The following is a 21,109-nucleotide window of genomic DNA, read 5'->3' on the forward strand; positions in this document are numbered from 1 at the left end:
GGTTGTTTCTTTCTGTTATTAATATTCTGGTTCCTACATTATATATCAATATATATCAATACAGTCTGCAGGGATACAGTCCGTAAGCCCCCCCCCCCCCCCCTCCCGGTCCGCGGGACAAGTTTTCAAGCGTTAACCGGTCCGCAGTGACAAAAATGTTGGGGACCACTGGTTTACAGGACAGGATGTCCGTCGACAAAGGAGGACCACGATGGACGTGCGTCAACTTGGAACAAAATAATGATCATTTTGGTCACAAAAATCATGTGACATGTTTTATATCCTCTCATCCCTATTTCAAATAGCATGCAAGTGTAAAAATAAGCTAAGCAGTGTTTAATTAAAGGTGCCATAACTGGGTATCGCATTTTCTGGACCATAGGGCACACCGGGTTATAAGGCGCACTGCCGATGATTTTTTTCATACAAAAGGCGCACCGGATTAAGGCGCATTAAAGAGGTCATATTATGATTTTTTTTCTAAATTTAAAACATGTAATGGTGGTACTTTGGTCAAAATGTTGCATAGATTATGTTTTACAGATCATCTTCGAGCCGCTTTCGGATGTGCTGTTTTGTGGGCGGTCTTATTTACGTGGCTCACCTTCGGCAGCGTCTTTTCTCCCAAAAAATGCTCCCAAAATGCAACATTGAACGACACAGGAAGTCCTTCATACCGACAGCTATCAGACTGTATAATGCATTTGTTCCTTTTTGACTGTACTTGAATGTATAATAGACTGTATTTATATTATTCACATGTGAATAATGCTGTATAATAGACTGTATTTATATTATTCACTTGTGAATAATGCTGTATAATAGACTGTATTTATATTATTCGCATGTGAATAATGCTGTATAATGCACTGTATTTATTTTATTTACATGTGAATAATGCTGTATAATAGACTGTATTTATATTATTCTCATGTGAATAATGCTGTATAATAGACTGTATTTATATTTTTCACTTGTGAATAATGCTGTATAATAGACTGTATTTATTTTATTCACATGTGAATAATGCTGTATAATAGACTGTATTTAAAATTATTCACATGTGAATAATGCTGAATAATAGACTGTATTTAAAATTATTCACATGTGAATAATGCTGAATAATAGACTGTATTCATATTATTCACATGTGAATAATGCTGTATAATAGACTGTATTTGTATTATTCACATGTGAATAATGCTGTATAATAGACTGTATTTATATTATTCACATGTGAATAATGCTGTATAATAGATTGTATTTATATTATTCACTTGTGAATAATGCTGTATAATAGACTGCATTTATATTATTCACATGTGAATAATGCTGTATAATAGACTGTATTTATATTATTCACTTGTGAATAATGCTGTATAATAGACTGTATTTATATTACTCACATGTAAATAATGCTGTATAATAGATTGTATTTATATTATTCACATGTGAATAATGCTGTATAATAGACTGTATTTATATTATTCACATGTGAATAATGCTGTATAATAGACTGTATTTATATTATTCACATGTGAATAATGCTGTATAATAGATTGTATTTATATTATTCACTTGTGAATAATGCTGTATAATAGACTGTATTTATATTATTCACTTGTGAATAATGCTGTATAATAGACTGCATTTATATTATTCACATGTGAATAATGCTGTATAATAGACTGTATTTATATTACTCACATGTAAATAATGCTGTATAATAGATTGTATTTATATTATTCACATGTGAATAATGCTGTATAATAGACTGTATTTATTTTATTCACATGTGAATAATGCTGAATAATAGACTGTATTTAAAATTATTCACATGTGAATAATGCTGAATAATAGACTGTATTCATATTATTCACATGTGAATAATGCTGTATAATAGACTGTATTTATATTATTTACATGTGAATAATGCTGTACAATAGACTGCATTTATATTATTCACATGTGAATAATGCTGTATAATAGACTATATTTATATTATTCACATGTGAATAATGCTGTATAATAGACTGTATTTATATTATTCACATGTGAATAATGCTGTATAATAGACTGCATTTATATTATTCACATGTGTATAATGCTGTATAATAGACTGTATTTATATTATTCACATGTGAATAATGCTGTATAATAGATTGTATTTATACTATTCACATGTAATATAAATACAAAGTGTTTATTGTTTATTGTGAGCGAACTATGGGGCTGAATTTCCCCCAGGGATCAACAAAGTACTTTCTATTCTATTCTATTCTATTTAGTTCTACTAAAACACAGAGGGCGGGCTCATCTAGCTAAGCGATATTACGTCATGAAAAGCCGCAACTTCAACGTTTGAGCGAGATGATCGATTTTTCTCCCGTTTTGGTGTTGTCCGGCAAGCTCTCGGGACACATGACATCCTTAAAAGTCTGCTTTTGCATCGTGGATAATAAGACGCTCGTATGATGAGCTTTTAAAGCGAGCGTGTGTGTTATGTCGAGGCTGCCTCCACGAGTGTGGCATCAGGATGACGCTGATGCTCGGTGTCGGGTCCTGTGTCTCATGCTGTCCTCTGCCTTCATGTCACACTCTTCTCTTCCCGGCCTTTGCTGGCTGCATCTGGATGATGTGCAGACAGGAAAGCACAGAGATGTGTGTTTAATGTGTGTGTGTGTGTGTGTGTGTGTGTGTGTGTGTGTGTGTGTGTGTGTGTGTGTGTGTCACATGTGCAGCCGAGCTAACTGGAGCAGGGGCTGCGTCGTGAGTACACGCTTGACGGCCCGCCTGCAGCCTCGTCATACACCATAATCTGCCTAACGGAGGCCCATCTGAGCCAGTAACGCCTTTAGCGATGATGTGTTAGGTTAGTTCGTCATTAGCACGTCTTCATCAACACTAACACACAAAAAAAATCAGAGCCCAAGAAGATCGGATAAAGGAAGCATTAAATGTAGGCTTCAAAGCTCCTCCTGAGTAATTATGTTCTTTTTATCCTTAAACCACCAGGCTCTCACTGCAAAAAGTCAGTGTTCAAAAACAAGGAAAAAAAATACAAAAATGAGGGGTATTTTATTTGAACTAAGCAAAATTATCTGCCAATAGAACAAGAACATTTGGCTTGTCAAAACTTTCCAAAACAAGTAAAATTAGCTAACTTCAATGAACTCAAAAATACCTTAAAAAAAGTATATTCTCACTAATAACAAGTGCACTTTTCTTGGTAGAAAAAAAAAGAGACCCTTTTGCTCAATGTGTTGAAAAATATTCTTAAATGAAGTAAATGCTAGTGCCATTATCTTGACATCAGGAATATTTAAGGTGTTTTTATCCTTCTTTGTGGGGACATTGTTGATGGTCATGTCATGTTCGGATGTACATTGTGGACGGCGTCTTTGCTCCACAGCAAGTCTTTGCTGTCGTCCAGCATTCTGCATTGCAAAAAGTCAGTGTTCAAAAACAAGAAAAAAAAAAAAAAAAAATGAGGGGTGTTTTATTTGAGCTAAGCAAAATTATCTGCCAATAGAACAAGAAAATTTGGCTTGTCAAGACTTTCCAAAACAAGTAAAATTAGCTAACCTCAATGAACCCAAAAATACCTTAAAATAAGTATATTCTCACTAATAACAAGTGCACTTTTCTTGGTAGAAAAAAAAAGACCTTTTTGCTCAATATGTTGAAAAATATTCTTAAATGAAGTAAATGCTAGTGCCATTAACTTGACATCAGGAATATTTAAGGTGTTTTTATCCTTTGTGGGGACATTGTTGATTGTCATGTCATGTTCGGATGTACATTGTGGACGGCGTCTTTGCTCCACAGTAAGTCTTTGCTGTCGTCCAGCATTCTGCATTGCAAAAAGTCAGTGTTCAAAAACAAGAAAAAAAAAATACAAAAATGAGGGGTGTTTTATTTGAGCTAAGCAAAATTATCTGCCAAGATAATCTGCCTTGTCAAGACTTTCCAAAACAAGTCAAATTAGCTAACCTCAATGAACCCAAAAATACCTTAAAATAAGTATATTCTCACTAATAACAAGTGCACTTTTCTTGGTAGAAAAAAAAGAAGCCTTTTTGCTCAATATGTTGAAAAATATTCTTAAATGAAGTAAATGCTAGTGCCATTATCTTGACATAATGATATGCGCTCGGCATTACATTTCTTGAAACCAGCAAACTTATACTAAAAACTAATTTATTGTTCTTAATGGAAAGGCAACAAGGCAAGCGCTTGTTACTCTCGGGGTCTCCTAGCCGCTCAGGCAAATCATATGGTCTAAAAATGCATTTTTCCATCGATAACATGACATCATCGCGCCAAGTGCGTGCTCATTTAGTGCACATATATACAGCCCGGCCCCCGGCCAAAATGTTTGTAATTGTAATTTTGAGGAATTTATCTGAATGTGCGTGAACTATTTCTGTTCAAAATAGTTTGAAATGTTAAATGTTTAAATATTAACTGTCAGTTTACTGTACTGTGCCAACTGTACTACTATATGAGTACGTATTTTCTATTGTTTCATTGAAAATAAAACAGCAAAGTCCATTTGGCTGTCATCTGTTTTCATTATGAGACACAATTGTGTCAAAATCATGATTTTTTTTTTCATGCTTTATATAAGAAATGATTACTTTACTTTAAAAAAGTAGTTTTATACTTGTGAGTGTTGATGACACAGCTTTGCAACAGTTGATATTCTAGTTTCAAGCATGTTTTACTCAATATAGCTCATCAAATCTCAGCAACAAGCTGTAATATCTTACTGAGATCATTTAGGACCAAAACACTTAAAACAAGTAAAACACTCTAACATAAAATCTGCTTAGTGAGAAGAATTATCTTATCAGACAGAAAATAAGCAAATATCACCCTTATTTGAGATATTTCATCTTACTTAGATTTCAGTTTTTGCAGTGCTCTCCATCCTGCATGGAGAGACTGAGAGTTGACTTATCTATATTTCTTCCAATAATGCTCTCTTTCTCACCAAGCTCCTTGTTGACGGCCTTGTCTGTTCTAGTCTTGTACAGATCTACAATTTTGCCCCTAAAATGTCCTTTGACAGCTTCTTTGGTCTTTCCCGTGATGGTGTAGAGCAGGGGTCACCAATGCGGTGCCCGCGGGCACCAGGTAGCCCGTAAGGACCAGATGAGTAGCCCGCTGGCCTGTTCTAAAAATAGCTCAAATAGCAGCACTTACCAGTGAGCTGCCTCTATTTTTTAAATTGTATTTATTTACTAGCAAGCTGGTCTCGCTTTGCTCGACATTTTTAATTCTAAGAGAGACAAAACTCAAATAGAATTTGAAAATCCAAGAAAATATTTTAAAGACTTGGTCTTCACTTGTTTAAATAAATGCATACTTTTTTTTTACTTTGCTTCTTATAACTTTCAGAAAGACAATTTTAGAGAAAAAATACAACCTTAATGATTTTAGGATTTTTAAACACATACCTTTTTTACCTTTTAAATTCCTTCCTCTTCCTTCCTGACAATTTAAATCAATGTTCAAGTAAATTAATTTTTTTATTGTAAAGAATAATAAATACATTTTGATTTAATTCTTCATTTTAGCTTCTGTTTTTTCGACGAAGAATATTTGTGAAATATTTCTTCAAACTTATTATGATTAAAATTCAAAAAAAATATTCTGGCAAATCTAGAAAATTTGTAGAATCAAATTTAAATCTTATTTCAAAGTCTTTTTAATTTCTTTTAAAAAATTTGTTCTGGAAAATCTAGAAGAAATAATGATTTGTCTTTGTTAGAAATATAGCTTGGTCCAATTTGTTATATATTCTAACAAAGTGCAGATTGGATTTTAACCAATTTAAAACATGTCATCAAAATTCTAAAATTAATCTTAATCAGGAAAAATTACGAATGATGTTCCATAAATTATTTTTTTAATTTTTTCAAAAAGATTCGAATTAGCTAGTTTTTCTCTTCTTTTTTTCGGTTGAATCTTGAATTTTATAGAGTCGAAATTGAAGATAAATTATGTTTCAAAATGTAATTGTCATTTTTTTCGTGTTTTCTCCTCTTTTAAACCGTTCAATTAAGTGTAAAATATCATTAATTATTAATAATAACAGAGTTAAAGGTAAATTGAGCAATTTGGCTATTTCTGGCAATTTATTGAAGTGTGTATCAAACTGGTAGCCCTTCGCATTAATCACTACCCAAGAAGTAGCTCTTGCTTTCAAAAAGGTTGGTGACCCCTGGTGTAGAGGTTTCAATGGAAGTGTCTTTTATCCACATAAAGTACAAAACCCGAAACCAGTGAAGTTGGCACGTTGTGTGAATCGTAAATAAAAACTTTTCAACTTATATTCAATTGAATAGACTGCAAAGACAAGATATTTAATGTTCCAACTGAGAAACTTAATTTTTTTTGTGCAAATAATCATTAATTTAGAATTTAATGGCAGCAACACTTTGCAAAAAAGTTGTCACAAGGGCATTTTTACCGCTGTGTTACATGGCCTTTCCTTTTAACAACACTCAGTAAATGTTTGGGAACTGAGGAGACCAATTTTTTTGAAGCTTTTGAAGCCCATACCATCACAGATGCTGGCTTTTGAACTTTGCGCCTATAACAGTCCGGATAGTTATTTTCCTCTACGACGTCCACAGTTTCCAAAAACATTATGAAATGTGGACTCGTCAGACCACAGAACACTTTTCAACTTTGCATCAGTCCATCTTAGATGAGCTCGGGCCCAGCGAAGCCGGCGGCATTTCTGGGTGTTGTTGATAAATGGCTTTCGCTTTACATAGTAGAGTTCTAACTTGCACTTACAGATGTAGCGACGACCTGTAGTTACTGACAGTGGGTTTTTTTTAAGTGTTCCTGAGCCCATGTGGTGATATCCTTTACACACTGATGTCGCTTTTTGATGCAGCACCGCCTGAGGGATCGGAGGTCTGTAATATCATCGCTTACGTGCAGTGATTTCTCCAGATTCTCTGAACTTTTTGATGATATTACAGACCATAGATGGTGAAATCCCTAATGATTATTATTAAAGGAGTGGCTCCACACTGTGTATGGACCTACACAGTTAGCTGCTAGCTGCCTGTGTCAACCGGGGGAGCAAAATAAATATAGTATCAGTATTTTGTGATTGGCTATGACGGCATTGGCCAATCACATATTTTTTCACGGAAATCGTCCGATTGATGGCTGCATCTCTCGTTGATAGTCCATCAAATATTTACTTTATTCAATCAAATACAATTCCATCTATAACATGCTGAACTACATTATATATACTAGTTTTGTACTGTAGTTATATGACAGAAAAAGTGTGATAAATCCGCATTTATTGGTTCATATGACCTTTTCTGGTCAATGTATGTGCATCATATTCAACATGTGATAGGATGATGCACCAGTGACTCAGCTTCAGCTGTTACAAATGTGTGTGTGTGTGTGTGGTGTGTGTGTGTGTGTGTGTGTGTGTGTGTGTGTGTGTGTGTGTGTGTGTGTGTGTGTGTGTGTGTGTGTGTGTGTGTGTGGTGTGTGTGGGCGTGTGGGCGTGTGGGCGTGTGTGTTTCTGTTTCTGTAAGCCAGCTGTCAGTCATGTCCAAGTCTTTGTTTGCAACCTACAAAATAACACAATTTCAATCTTTCTGAACATCTTGACGGCAGGAAAAAACCAAACCATTTTTTAAAGATACGGCAAAAGCTACAATTAAATAGTCCAGCTAAATAATCACTTCATTAAAGTCGTGTTTTTTTCTTCCCTATATTCAAACACAGTGTTACTGTTCAAACTGTGTGTAATGTTACAGTGGTGGAAAAATATTAAATGTACCTGTTATATTAAAATGATGCCTTGATTTTAATGAATACTTGGGCCTACTACGCTACTGTATTTTAATGTTGGTCGTTATGGTGGTACTTGGAGAGCCAAGTTCTGTTTTGTTGAGAACCGCTGCTCTAGTCAACTAGTGTGTGGTCTACAAATGCAAAGAACTGCTGGGGTATCTTATTAGCACCGCCTTATAAAACACTGACATTAGCTGTGCAGCTGTGGCTGTAGGCGACCTCCTGATGTTTTTAAAGGACTGTGGAAGCCTCTTGCTTCCGGGTTCTTTGGACCACCAGTTACCGACATGACAGCAGCGTGCATGATTAGATACAAATATATATTTTTCAATAAAAGTCTTTTGTCTTGCTTTTCAGCCATCAGGTTGTCAGTCTTCTCCTTCTCCTTCTCGCTCGAGCACGTGAATGGTTTCTCCCAGAGTGTCGTCTGTCTTGTTCTCGCCCTCGCTCTTATTCGTGCCCGTGTGTCACCAACCGCCATCACCAACAACAACAACAACCCTTTCTCATTCCCGACTGCTGCCTTTAACAGAGCGACAGGTGATCTGCCGCTGATCTCGAAGCCAGTCCTGGCACACCCTGTTTCACCGCAGGCCACGCCCCCCACAAGGACCTTTAGCATCCAGCTGACCTTCATTTGACCAACAAGTTCTCGATATGCACGTATTGCTGTCAGTCATTTCCAATAATATCAATCAGTTTTTGAACAACCATGACAAGTAGTTGGAGCGTCCCCTTTATTTACGTTGCCAGAATGGATATGCCGCCCCCTTTTGGTGTGATTTTTATCGGCAGGATTAGAGACAAATTTGACACGCGTGATTGAAAGAATTTAAGACTATACATTTGATCACGTCATTGCATGTTTTTGTTGCTCTGCTCCATGATTACTTAAGACTTGATGTTTGCAAATTAGAAGCGGATTACCTATGTTTTTTCTCGTTTTTTAACACGTGTTGGGCCAGATTTTGCAATTCTGGTAGCGTGTAATAACACAAAATGTGCATAATAGGTAGAAAAGTCAGGCCATAAAATTATGTTCTTTACATGCGTATGTAAACTTTTGATCGCAACTGTCATGTTCAAACACTGATGACATTTATTAAACAGGACAAGAAGCAAAGAATCAAACAGACAGAATTAAATTTGGCTCAATTTGAGGAGAAAGGTCTGGTCTGTACTCTTGTACAGTCTCCAGCACACTCTGGCGAAAGATTGTACGCCTCCTTTATTTGGACTTTCCCTGACCACATGGCAACAACTGCTTCCAAAGGGACGTGGGTCGTAAACAGCGTTGCCTTTGGTTACAGAACAGTTCAAAATAAAAAAAGGTCGTAAACACTTCACAGAAAAGGTCGTAAAACAGTTCAAAGAAAGGTTCGTAAAAGACTTTAAAAAAGTGGTGTCTGGAACTTGGGCAGATCCTGCCATCTCTCCGCTTTGTAGTCCTTGGGTTAAAACAATATCTTTCTGTTGATTACAATACATGAAAGAAAATAGAACACCTTCATGTTGCTTCCCCCCCTACACAGTGGAGTTTTACAAGCCTTCTTCTTGGTAGATTCAAATACATGTTTTTGCTTCTCGCTGGGAACTCATTGAAACACAAAGTTTTTGTGATAACTTAGATAAAGTTATTCTAACACCAACAGTATAAGCCAGCTACGTAGGCTACACGCTAACGAAGCACTGCTTTGTCTCCACAGTTCTTTCCTGGTCTAGCTGGCCAATGCCGGCCCCGTCGTGGACGTCTGGCGGCGGTCACAGCAGTAATCGCGTGAGAGCGGTGCCCGCCGCCTAGCCCATGATGCCGTCATCCACACGGAAAGGCGTGCCAAAGGACCCCGAGCTGGCCGAGCTCTTCTTCAAGGATGACCCCGAGGAAGTCTTCTGCGACCTGCACGAGATCGGACATGGCAGCTTCGGGGCCGTCTACTTTGTACGTGTGTTTTTTCTCCCCTCGTTTATTATTGTGTAAAAAGTAAGTGTTCAAAAACAAGAAAAAAATAAATAAAAATGAGGGGTATTTTATTTGAACTAAGCAAAATTATCTGCCAATAGAACAAGAAAATGTGGCTTGTCAAGACTTTCCAAAACAAGTAAAATTAGCTAACCTCAATGAACCCATAAATACCTTAAAATAAGTATATTCTCACTAATAAGTGCACTTTTCTTGGTAGAGAAAATTTGACCTTTTTGTTCAATATGTTGAAAAATATTCTTAAATGAAGTAAATGCTAGTGCCATTATCTTGACATAATGATATGCGCTCGGCATTACATTTCTTGAAACCAGCAAACTTATACTAAAAACTCATTTATGTTCTTAAAGGCCTACTGAAAGCCACTACTAGCGACCACACAGTCTGATAGTTTATATATCAATGATGAAATCTTAACATTGCAACACATGCCAATACGGCCGGGTTAACTTATAAAGTGCAATTTTAAATTTCCCGGGAAATATCCGGCTGAAACGTCGCGGTATGATGACGTATGCGCGTGACGTAGTCAGTTAAACGGAAGTTATGGTACCCCGTAGAATCCTATACAAAAAGCTCTGGTTTTATTTCATAATTCCACAGTATTCTGGACATCTTTTGCAACTTGTTTAATGAACAATGAAGGCTGCAAAGAAGAAAGTTGTAGGTGGGATCGGTGTATTAGCAGCGGACTACAGCAACACAACCGGAGGACTTTGTTGGAGAGCAGACGCGCTAGCCGGCGACCTCACCTTGACTTCCTACGTCTCCGGGCCGCCAAACGCATCGGGTGAAGTCCTTCGTCCTTCCGTCGATCGCTGGAACGCAGGTGAGCACGGGTATTGATGAGCAGATGAAGGCTGGCTGGCGTAGGTGGAGAGCTAATGTTTTTAGCATAGCTCTGTGAGGTCCGGTTGCTAAGTAGGCTTAGCAACAGCATTGTTAACCTTGGCCAGGCTGGAAAGCATTAACCGTGTATTTACATGTCCACAGTTTAATAGTATTGTTGATTTTCTATCTATCCTTCCAGTCAGGGGTTTATTTTTTTTGTTTCTATATGCAGTTAAAGCACGATGCTATCACGTTAGCTCGTAGCTAAAGCGTTTCGCGGATGTATTGTCGTGGAGATAAAAGTCACAGTGAATGTCCATTTCGCGTTCTCGACTCTCATTTTCAAGAGGATATAGTATCCGAGGTGGTTTAAAATACAAATGCGTGATCCACAATAGAAAAAGGAGAGAGTGTGGAATCCAATGAGGCAGCTTGTACCTAAGTTACGGTCAAAGCGAAAAAAGATACGTCCTGGACTGCACTCTAGTCCTTCACTCTCACGTTCCTCATCCACGAATCTTTCATCCTCGCTCAAATTAATGGGGTAATGGTCCGAATAGCTCTAGCTGCGTTGAAAACAATAGGAAAATATGAGGGAGTGAACAACTGACAACGTCACGCTACTTCCGGTAGGGGCAAGGTTTTTTTTTTATCAGAGACCAAAAGTTGCGAACTTTATCGACGTTGTTCTATACTAAATCCTTTCAGCAAAAATATGGCAATATCGCAAAATGATCAAGTATGACACATAGAATGGATCTGCTATCCCCGTTTAAATAAATAAAAATTAATTTCAGTAGGCCTTTAATGGAAAGGCAACAAGGCAAGCGCTTGTTACTCTCGGGCTCTCCTAGCCGCTCAGGCAAATCATATGGTCTAAAAATGCATTTTTCCATCGACAACATGACATCATCGCGCCAAGTGCGTGCTCTTTCAGTCAATTAGTGCGCATATATACAGCCCGGCCCCCGGCCATATTGTTTTTAATTGTAATTTTGAATAATTTATCTGAATGTGCATGAACTATTTCTGTTCAAAGTTGTTAGAAATGTTAAATGTTTAAATATTAACTGTCAGTTTACTGTACTGTGCCAACTGTACTACTATATGAGTTAGGGATGTCCGATAATGGCTTTTTGCCGATATCCGATATTCCGATATTGTCCAACTCTTTAATTACCGATACCGATATCAACCGATATATGCAGTCGTGGAATTAACACATTATTATGCCTAATTTGGACAACCAGGTATGGTGAAGATAAGGTACTTTTTTTAAAAATTGTAAAATAAGATAAATAAATTAAAAACATTTTCTTGAATAAAAAAGAAAGTACAACAATATAAAAACAGTTACATAGAAACTAGTAATGAATGAAAATGAGTCAAATTAACTGTTAAAGGTTAGTACTATTAGTGGAGCAGCAGCACGCACAATCATGTGTGCTTACGGACTGTATCCCTTGCAGACTGTATTGATATATATTGATATATAATGTAGGAAGCAGAATATTAATAACAGAAAGAAACAACCCTTTTGTGTGAATGAGTGTAAATGGGGGGAGGGAGGTTTTTTGGGTTGGTGCACTAATTGTAAGTGTATCTTGTGTTTTTTATGTTGATTTAATTAAAAAAAACAAACAAAAAAAACGATACCGATAATTAAAAAAACGATACCGATAATTTCCGATATTACATTTTAACGCGTATATCGTCCGATAATATCGGCAGGCCGATATTATCGGACATCTCTAATATGAGTACGTATTTTCTATTGTTTCATTGAAAATAAAACAGCAAAGATGAGACACAATTGTGTCAAAATCATGATTTTTTTATTTCATGCTTGAAATAAGAAATGATTACTTTAAAAAAAAGTAGTTTTATACTTGTGAGTGTTGATGACACAGCTTTGCAACAGTTGATATTCTAGTTTCAAGCATGTTTTACTCAATATAGGTCATCAAATCTCAGCAACAAGCTGTAATATCTTACTGAGATCATTTAGGACCAAAACCCTTAAAACAAGTAAAACACTCTAACATAAAATCTGCTTAGTGAGAAGAATGATCTTATCAGACAGAAAATAAGCAAATATCAGCCTTATTTGAGATATTTCATCTTACTTAGATTTCAGTTTTTGCAGTGTACTCGTCTTTGTGTTCGCATTTAATACGTTTTGTCCTCTGGGATTTTAATAAAAGTCAGCAGCAAATCTAGTGCAGTAGGTCATATAGAGGATCTTTGGCGTGTGGAAACTTAGTGCTTCTGTTTTATTCATAATGCATTATTTGAACTATTCCTATGTTGAATCCTACCGTGCGTTATAAACACTTCAGTGCTTAGCATTCTGAAAATGCAGCCTACAGAGTTGAACTGATATATCCAGAAAGACACACTACAAAAACTGAAATCTAAGTAAGATGAAATATCTCAAATAAGGGTGATATTTGCTTATTTTCTGTCTGATAAGATAATTCTTCTCACTAAGCAGATTTTATGTTAGAGTGTTTTACTTGTTTTAAGGGTTTCGGTCCCGCCCTAAACAGCAGGCCCGGCCGACCTGTCTGACAAGCCTGTAAATGTGTTGGTCATGTATGATGTCTTTTTGTCATTTTTGTTCGTGATGTGTAATGTCTAGAGATGTCCGATAATATCGGCCTACCGATATTATCGGCCGATATATGCGTTAAAATGTAATATCGGAAATTATCGGTATCGGTTTTTTTATTATCGGTATCTTTTTTTTTTTGTTTTGTTTTTTTTTTTCTTTTTTTTTCTTTTTTATTAAATCAACATAAAAAACACAAGATACACTTACAATTAGTGCACCAACCCAAAAAACCTCCCTCCCCCATTTACACTCATTCACACAAAAGGGTTGTTTCTTTCTGTTATTAATATTCTGGTTCCTACAATATATATCAATACAGTCTGCAAGGGATACAGTCCGTAAGCACACATGATTGTGCGTGCTGCTGGTCCACTAATAGTACTAACCTTTAACAGTTAATTTTACTCATTTTCATTCATTACTAGTTTCTATGTAACTGTTTTTATATTGTTGTACTTTCTTTTTTATTCAAGAAAATGTTTTTAATTTATTTCTTATTTTACAAATTTTTTTAAAAAGTACCTTATCTTCACCATACCTGGTTGTCCAAATTAGGCATAATAATGTGTTAATTCCACGACTGCATATATCGGTTGATATCGGTATCGGTTGATATCGGTATCGGTAATTAAAGAGTTGGACAATATCGGAATATCGGATATCGGCAAAAAGCCATTATCGGACATCCCTAGTAATGTCTATTGTTTAAATGTACGGCAGTGAAAATGAATTTCCCCAACGGGGGCCAATACATCTAAATCTAAATCTAATCTAATCTAAATGATCTCCGTATGATATTACAGCTTGTTGCTGAGATTTGATGAGCTATATTGAGTAAAACATGCTTGAAACTAGAATATCAACTGTTGCAAAGCTGTGTCATCAACACTCACAAGTATAAAACTACTTTTTTAAAGTAATCATTTCTTACTTCAAGCATGAAAAAAAAAATGGACTTTGATGTTTTATTTTCAATGAAACAATAGAAAATACGTACTCATATAGTACACTTGTTATTAGTGAGAATATACTTATTTTAATGTATTTTTGGGTTCATTGAGGTTAGCTAATTTTACTTGTTTTGGAAAGTCTTGACAAGCCAAATTTTCTTGTTCTATTGGCAGATAATTTTGCTTAGTTCAAATAAAATACCCCTCATTTTTGGCATTTGTTTGCCTTGTTTCTGAACACTGACTTTTTGCAGTGCAGTAGAAGGATGAAGAGAATGAAGGCACTGTTAGCCGCATGCATAGTTGATGTACATTACAGGAGAACATACCTTGTGAAGTGTTGAATCAATTAGCCTCTCGTAAATATTGATCGGGCTCCTCGGCCCTGACAATTAGCTCGAGTGAACTTCCGTGTCGTGGCGCTACGCCACTCGTCTTTCGCCGCTCTCATCGCACACTACACATCCGACAGACGATCGCTGCAGCGGGGAAAAGTCAAATGGAAATATTTGCCGTCGCTGTAACGCCATGAAATATTCACATTTGACACGCAGCAACGATACACTTACAGTCGCGGGATTACACGCTAACAAGTACAACACTTTGTAATGCTAGGTTCACACCAACGGCGCTTTGACGGCGCTTTAAAGCGGCATGCAAAGCGGCGTTAAAGCATAACAAAGCCTGATTAAAGCGTGAGGGTCCTAATGGATGGTGGGAAAGCTTGTAGTGAAGCGGGACATGCGGCAAGTTCGCCAAAAATTTTTAAACGGTTTAAAAAAATTCTGCGCTCTGTCAAGAATGGAATAAAGCGCCAAGAGCGTATCAAAGCGTGACAAAGCCTGACAAAGCTCAGCAAAACTTGACTCAAAGCGTAGGAAAGCTTAACAGATCTTGGTTCAAAGCGCGGACCCCTACAAATAGGAAGTGACTGTGATATTGACTAGTGACATTGAAACTTAACAAAAAGGTTGGTGACAGCTGATCTATATTGATGTATAATGTATATATTGTGTTTTCTATGTTGATTTAATAAAAAAACATATTTTATTTTTTATTTTTTTATTTCTTGTGCGGCCCGGTACCAATCGGGCCCCGGCCCGGTGGTTGGGGACCACTGCTCTATGTGACATGAGCGCTTTTCTGTTTTTAAGTAACTAGTGCAAAAATACTTATCAAAGATCCCTTATATGACAGGAGCTCCACTGTTGTTTTTAAGGACCTACCGCAAAAAATATCCACTATTGACTGGAACATTTAGCTATTTTAAAGGAAGTACCCGTTCTGTACGGCAAAAAAAAAATCTGGTCAAAGATCCTCTATAAGACAGGATTGTTCTGCTGTTTTCAAGGACCTACTGCAAAAACATTGATAAACGACCGTCCAAATGACAGGAGCGGTTTGCTGTTTTTAAAGGCCTACTGAAATGACATTTTTGTATTCAAATGGGGATAGCAGATCCATTCTATGTGTCATACTTGATCATTTCGCGATATTGCCATATTTTTGCTGAAAGGATTTAGTAGAGAACATCGATGATAAAGTTCACAACTTTTGGTCGCTGATAAAAAAAAAAAGCCTTGCCTGTACCGGAAGTAGCGTGACGTCGCAGGTTGAAAGGCTCCTCACATTTGCACATTGTTTACACCAGCAGCGAGAGCGATTCGGACCGAGAAAGCGACGATTACCCCATTCATTTGAGCCGGGATGAAAGATTTGTGGATGAGGAACGTGAGAGTGAAGGACTAGAGTGCAGTGCAGGACGTATCTTTTTTCGCTCTTACCGTAACTTAGGTAAAAGGGCTCATTGGATTCCACACTTTCTCCTTTTTCTGTTGTGGATCACGGATTTGTATTTTAAACCCCCTCGGATACTATATCCTCTTGAAAATGAGAGTCGAGAACGCGAAATGGACATTCACGGTGACTTTTATCTCCACGACAATACATCGGCGAAGCACTTTAGCTACGGAGCTAACGTGATAGCATCGTGCTTAAATGCAGAGAGAAACAAAAGAAATAAGCCCCTGATTGGAAGGATGGATAGCAGATCAACAATATTACTATCAGGAGACACCAAACCCAACACTGGACCTGTAACTACACAGTTAATTGATTGAGACTTTTATTAGTAGGTTGCACAGTGAAGTACATATTCCGTACAATTGACCACTAAATGGTAACACCCGAATAAGTTTTTCAACTTGTTTAAGTCGGGGTCCACTTAAATTGATTCATGATACAGATATATACTCTCAGATATATACTATCATCATAATACAGTCATCACACAAGATAATCACATTGAATTATTTACATTATTTACAATCAGGGGTGTGGAGGGGGGGTGGGCAGGATATGGACAGCAAGTAGTGGACATAGAGAGAGAGAGAGAGAGAGAGAGAGAGAGAGAGATCAGAAGGCATAAGAAAAAGTATCTGCATTTGATTATTAGCATTTGATTATTAGCAATCCGGGGAGGGTGTTAGTTTAGGGTTGTAGCTGCCTGGAGGTGAACTTTTATTGTGGTTTTGAAGGAGGATAGAGATGCCCTTTCTTTTACACCTGTTGGGAGTGCATTCCACATTGATGTGGCATAGAAGGAGAATGAGTTAAGACCTTTGTTAGTTCAGAATCTGGGTTTAACGTGGTTAGTGGAGCTCCCCCTGGTGTTGTGGTTATGGCGGTCATTTACGTTAAGGAAGTAGTTTGACATGCACTTCGGTATCAGGGAGGTGTAGCGGATTTTATAGACTAGGCTCAGTGCAAGTTGTTTAACTCTGTCCTCCACCTTGAGCCAGCCCACTTTGGAGAAGTGGGTAGGAGTGAGGTGTGATCTGGGGTGGAGGTCTAGAAGTAACCTGACTAGCTTGTTCTGGGATGTTTGGAGTTTAGATTTGAGGGTTTTGGAGGTGCTAGGGTACCAGGAGGTGCATGCGTAATCGAAAAAGGGTTGAACGAGAGTTCCCGCCAGAATCCTCAAGGTGCTTTTGTTGACCAGAGAGGAGATTCTGTAGAGAAATCTCGCTCGTTGGTTAACCTTTCTGATACTGTGCCACCTGTCGAAGCCTAGCAATGCTGTTGCTAACGACGCCATTGAAGCTAACTTAGCTACGGTACCTCGTCAGAGCTATGATAAAAACATTAGCTATCCACCTACGCCAGCCCTCATCTGCTCATCAACATCCGTGCTCACCTGCGTTCCAGCGATCGACGGCGCGACGAAGGACTTCACCCGATCATCGATGCGGTCGGCGGCTAGCGTCGGATAGCGCGTCTGCTATCCTCAAAGTCCTCCTGGTTGTGTTGCTGCAGCCAGCCGCTAATACACCGATCCCACCTACAGCTTTCTTCTTTGCAGTCTCCATTGTTCATTAAACAAATTGCAAAAGATTCACCAACACAGATGTCCAGAATACTGTGGAAGTTTGCGATGAAAACAGAGCTTTTTGTATTGGATTCAATGTGTCCCAATACTTCCGCTTCAACCATTGACGTCACGCGCATACGTCATCATACATAGACGTTTTCAACCGGAAGTTTTGCGGGAAATTTAAAATGTCACTTTATAAGTTAACCCGGCCGTATTGGCATGTGTTGCAATGTTAAGATTTCATCATTGATATATAAACTATCAGACTGCGTGGTGGGTAGTAGTGGCTTTCAGTAGGCCTTTAAGTAACTGCTGTGAAAATCCTCTTTATGACAAGAGTGCACTGCTGTTTTTTAACGATCTTCTGCAAAAAACAATTAGTCAAAGATCCTAAATGGAAGTTTCCCCCAACCCCACATCCACAGCAAAAAAAAACCCATTTAGGATTAAATTACACAACCACTGTGCTGTTTTTAGGAATCTTCTGCTAAAATCTAAGCCGTCATAGTTAAAGACCGCCCCAACCCCTCCCCCAATAACCAACTTCCTGTCCTCGTGGCAAATAAAAAACAAAAAAAACAACCAAAGAGTATTTTTTTATTATTTCATTATATTATTGTCGTTGAACTTTTTGTCCTTTCTCCATTTTCTCCCAGGCCCGTAACTCTTATTCCAACGAGGTGGTGGCCATCAAGAAGATGTCCTACCATGGCAAGCAGACTACTGAGGTAACACACACATGCAGAAGTGGACATTGAGCAAGGCAGCACCACCCCTTTTTACGGAAACCGACGACTTCATTTCATGTGTTTTTTATTTGCTGAATCAGCTTTTAAAGCCTCCAGTGTCCACGTCATTGTTTGGAACTGTGATTATTGCTGTAATGATGATGACTTCATGTGTTGTTGTTGTGTAGAAGTGGCAGGACATTATTAAGGAGGTCAAGTTTTTGGGACAGCTGCGGCACCCAAACACCATCGAGTACAAAGGGTGCTACCTGAAGGACAACACTGCCTGGGTGAGTGCCTTCATCATCATCATCATCATCATTTCCGCAAGGAAAATAACTTTTTGAATGTTGTTGTTAACCGTACTCCATATTCACTTGCTATTATTAATGAACCCATACAATACAAATACATTTCGGAAATAATATGCCAAATAAAATGTTTAACCACAAATTAATTATATTATACATTATCATTAGAGATGTCCGATAATGGCTTTTTTGCCGATATTCCGATATTGTCCAACTCTTAATTACTGTCAGGTTCAAACAAACACTGATATTTATTAAACAAGACAAGAGGCAAAGAATTAAACAGAGACAGAATTCAATTTGGAGTCAATATTGAGGAGAGTCGTCTGTACACTGTATGATTGTACACTATCTCAGCACGCTCTGCCAAAAGATTGCCCGCCTCCTTCTTTTATTTTGGACCCACATGGCCACCGCTGTTACCAAAAGGACAAAGGTCGCAAAAAGTTCACAGAAAAGGTCGTAAACAATTCACAGAAAAGGTCGTAAACAATTCACAGAAAAGGTCAGTTCCAAAAGAAGTCCATAAAATAGTTCAAAAAGACGTTGGTGAAACCGTCCAAAAAGGGGTCGCCTGGAGGGGAGTCTGGTCCTGCTTCCTCTCCGCTTTGAACAATATCTTTCTGTTGTTTACCATACATGAAAGAAAACAGAACACCTTCATGTTGCTTCCCCCCCTACACAGTGGAGTTTTACAAGCCTTCTTCTTGGTAGGTCTCAAAGACAGCTTTTGTCTTCTTGTCAGGAACTCATTTCAACACAAAGTTTTTTTGTGATAACTTACAATTATTCTAACAATTACAGATTCCGATATCAACCGATACCGATACATACAGTCGTGGAATTAACACATTATTATTAGGGATGTCCGATAATGGCTTTTTGCCGATATCCGATATTCCGATATTGTCCAACTCGTTAATTACCGATACCGATATCAACCGATACTGATATATACAGTTGTGGAATTAACACATTATTATGCCTAATTTGGACAACCAGGTATGGTGAAGATAAGGTCCTTTTTTTTTTAAATTAATCAAATTAAAAAAAGGTAAATAAATTAAAAACATTTTCTTGAATAAAAAAGAAAGTAAAACAATATAAAATCAGTTACATAGAGACTAGTAATTAATGAAAATTAGTAAAATTAACTGTTAAAGGTTAGTACTATTAGTGGACCAGCAGCACGCACAATCATGTGTGCTTACGGACTGTATCCCTTGCAGACTGTATTGATATATATTGATATATAATGTAGGAAGCAGAATATTAATAACAGAAAGAAACAACCCTTTTGTGTGAATGAGTGTAAATGGGGGAGGGAGGTTTTTTGGGTTGGTGCACTAATTGTAAGTGTATCTTGTGTTTTTTATGTTGATTTAATAAAAAAATAAAAATAAAAAAAAACAACAAAAAAAACGATACCGATATTAAAAAAAACCCGATACCGATAATTTCCGGTATTACATTTTAAAGCATTTATCGGCCGATAATATCGGCCGGCCGATATTATCGGACATCTCTAATTATTATGCCTAATTTTGTTGTGATGCCCCGCTGGATGCATTAAACAAATTAACAAGGTTTTCCCAAAATAAATCAACACAAGTTATGGAAAAAAAAAATGCCAACATGGCACTGCCATATTTATTATTGAAGTCACAAAGTGCATTATTTTTTTTAACATGCCTCAAAACAGCAGCTTGGAATTTGGGACATGCTCTCCCTGAGAGAGCATGAGGAGGTTGAGGTGGGCGGGGTTGAGGTAGGGGAGGGTAGGGCGTAGCAGGGGGTGTATATTGTAGCGTCCCGGAAGAGTTAGTGCTGCAAGGGGTTCTGGGTATTTGTTCTGTTGTGTTTATGTTGTGTTACGGTGCGGATGTTCTCCCGAAATGTGTTTGTCATTCTTGTTTGGTGTGGGTTCACAGTGTGGCGCATATTTGTAACAGTGTTAAAGTTGTTTATAGGGCCACCCTCAGTGTGACCTGTATGGCTGTTGACCAAGTATGCCTTGCATTCACTTGTGTGTGTGAAAAGCCGGCATTGCCTTCAAGGTTTATTGGCGCTCTGTACTTCTCCCTACGTCCGTGTACACAGCGGCGTTTTAAAAAGTCATACATTTTACATTTTGAAACCGATACCGATAATTTTGAAACCGATACCGATAATTTCCGATATTACATTTTAAAGCCTTTATTGGACATCTCTAATTATAATATTATTCCTCTGTTCGTCCTTTCACAGTTGTTGTTGTTTTGTGCCTTTCTTTCTATTTTTTTTATTTTTTTTTATTAATCAGTGCAACAAAATAATACCATAATAATAAAATTCCAATTACAAGACCAAACCCGGCCCAGCAACAGTCAGAATAGCAATCAACAGAACAATTGAGGAGACACACAAACATGACACGAAACAATCCTAAAGTAGTCAAACAAAAATGTATAATATCAACAACAGTATCAATATTAATAGG

The 21,109-nt window shown here is 37.4% G+C and overlaps 1 protein-coding gene across 1 annotated transcript in view; it reads left to right on the plus strand.

The window, feature by feature from the left end:
- The first annotated feature begins 9,549 nt into the window (after positions 1–9,549).
- LOC133632081 (serine/threonine-protein kinase TAO3-like) overlaps positions 9,550–21,109 on the plus strand; it is a 46,307-nt gene continuing 34,747 nt past the window's right edge. The window contains exons 1-3 of the mRNA XM_062024318.1: positions 9,550–9,781; positions 18,248–18,319; positions 18,508–18,609. Coding sequence (XP_061880302.1) covers positions 9,647–9,781; positions 18,248–18,319; positions 18,508–18,609 — 309 coding nt within the window. The 5' untranslated portion in view covers positions 9,550–9,646. The remainder of the gene's footprint in view (positions 9,782–18,247; positions 18,320–18,507; positions 18,610–21,109) is intronic.

The sequence above is a fragment of the Entelurus aequoreus genome, linkage group LG17 (genome assembly GCF_033978785.1).
Source record: "Entelurus aequoreus isolate RoL-2023_Sb linkage group LG17, RoL_Eaeq_v1.1, whole genome shotgun sequence".
In the NCBI taxonomy this organism is placed as follows: Eukaryota; Metazoa; Chordata; class Actinopteri; order Syngnathiformes; family Syngnathidae; genus Entelurus; species Entelurus aequoreus.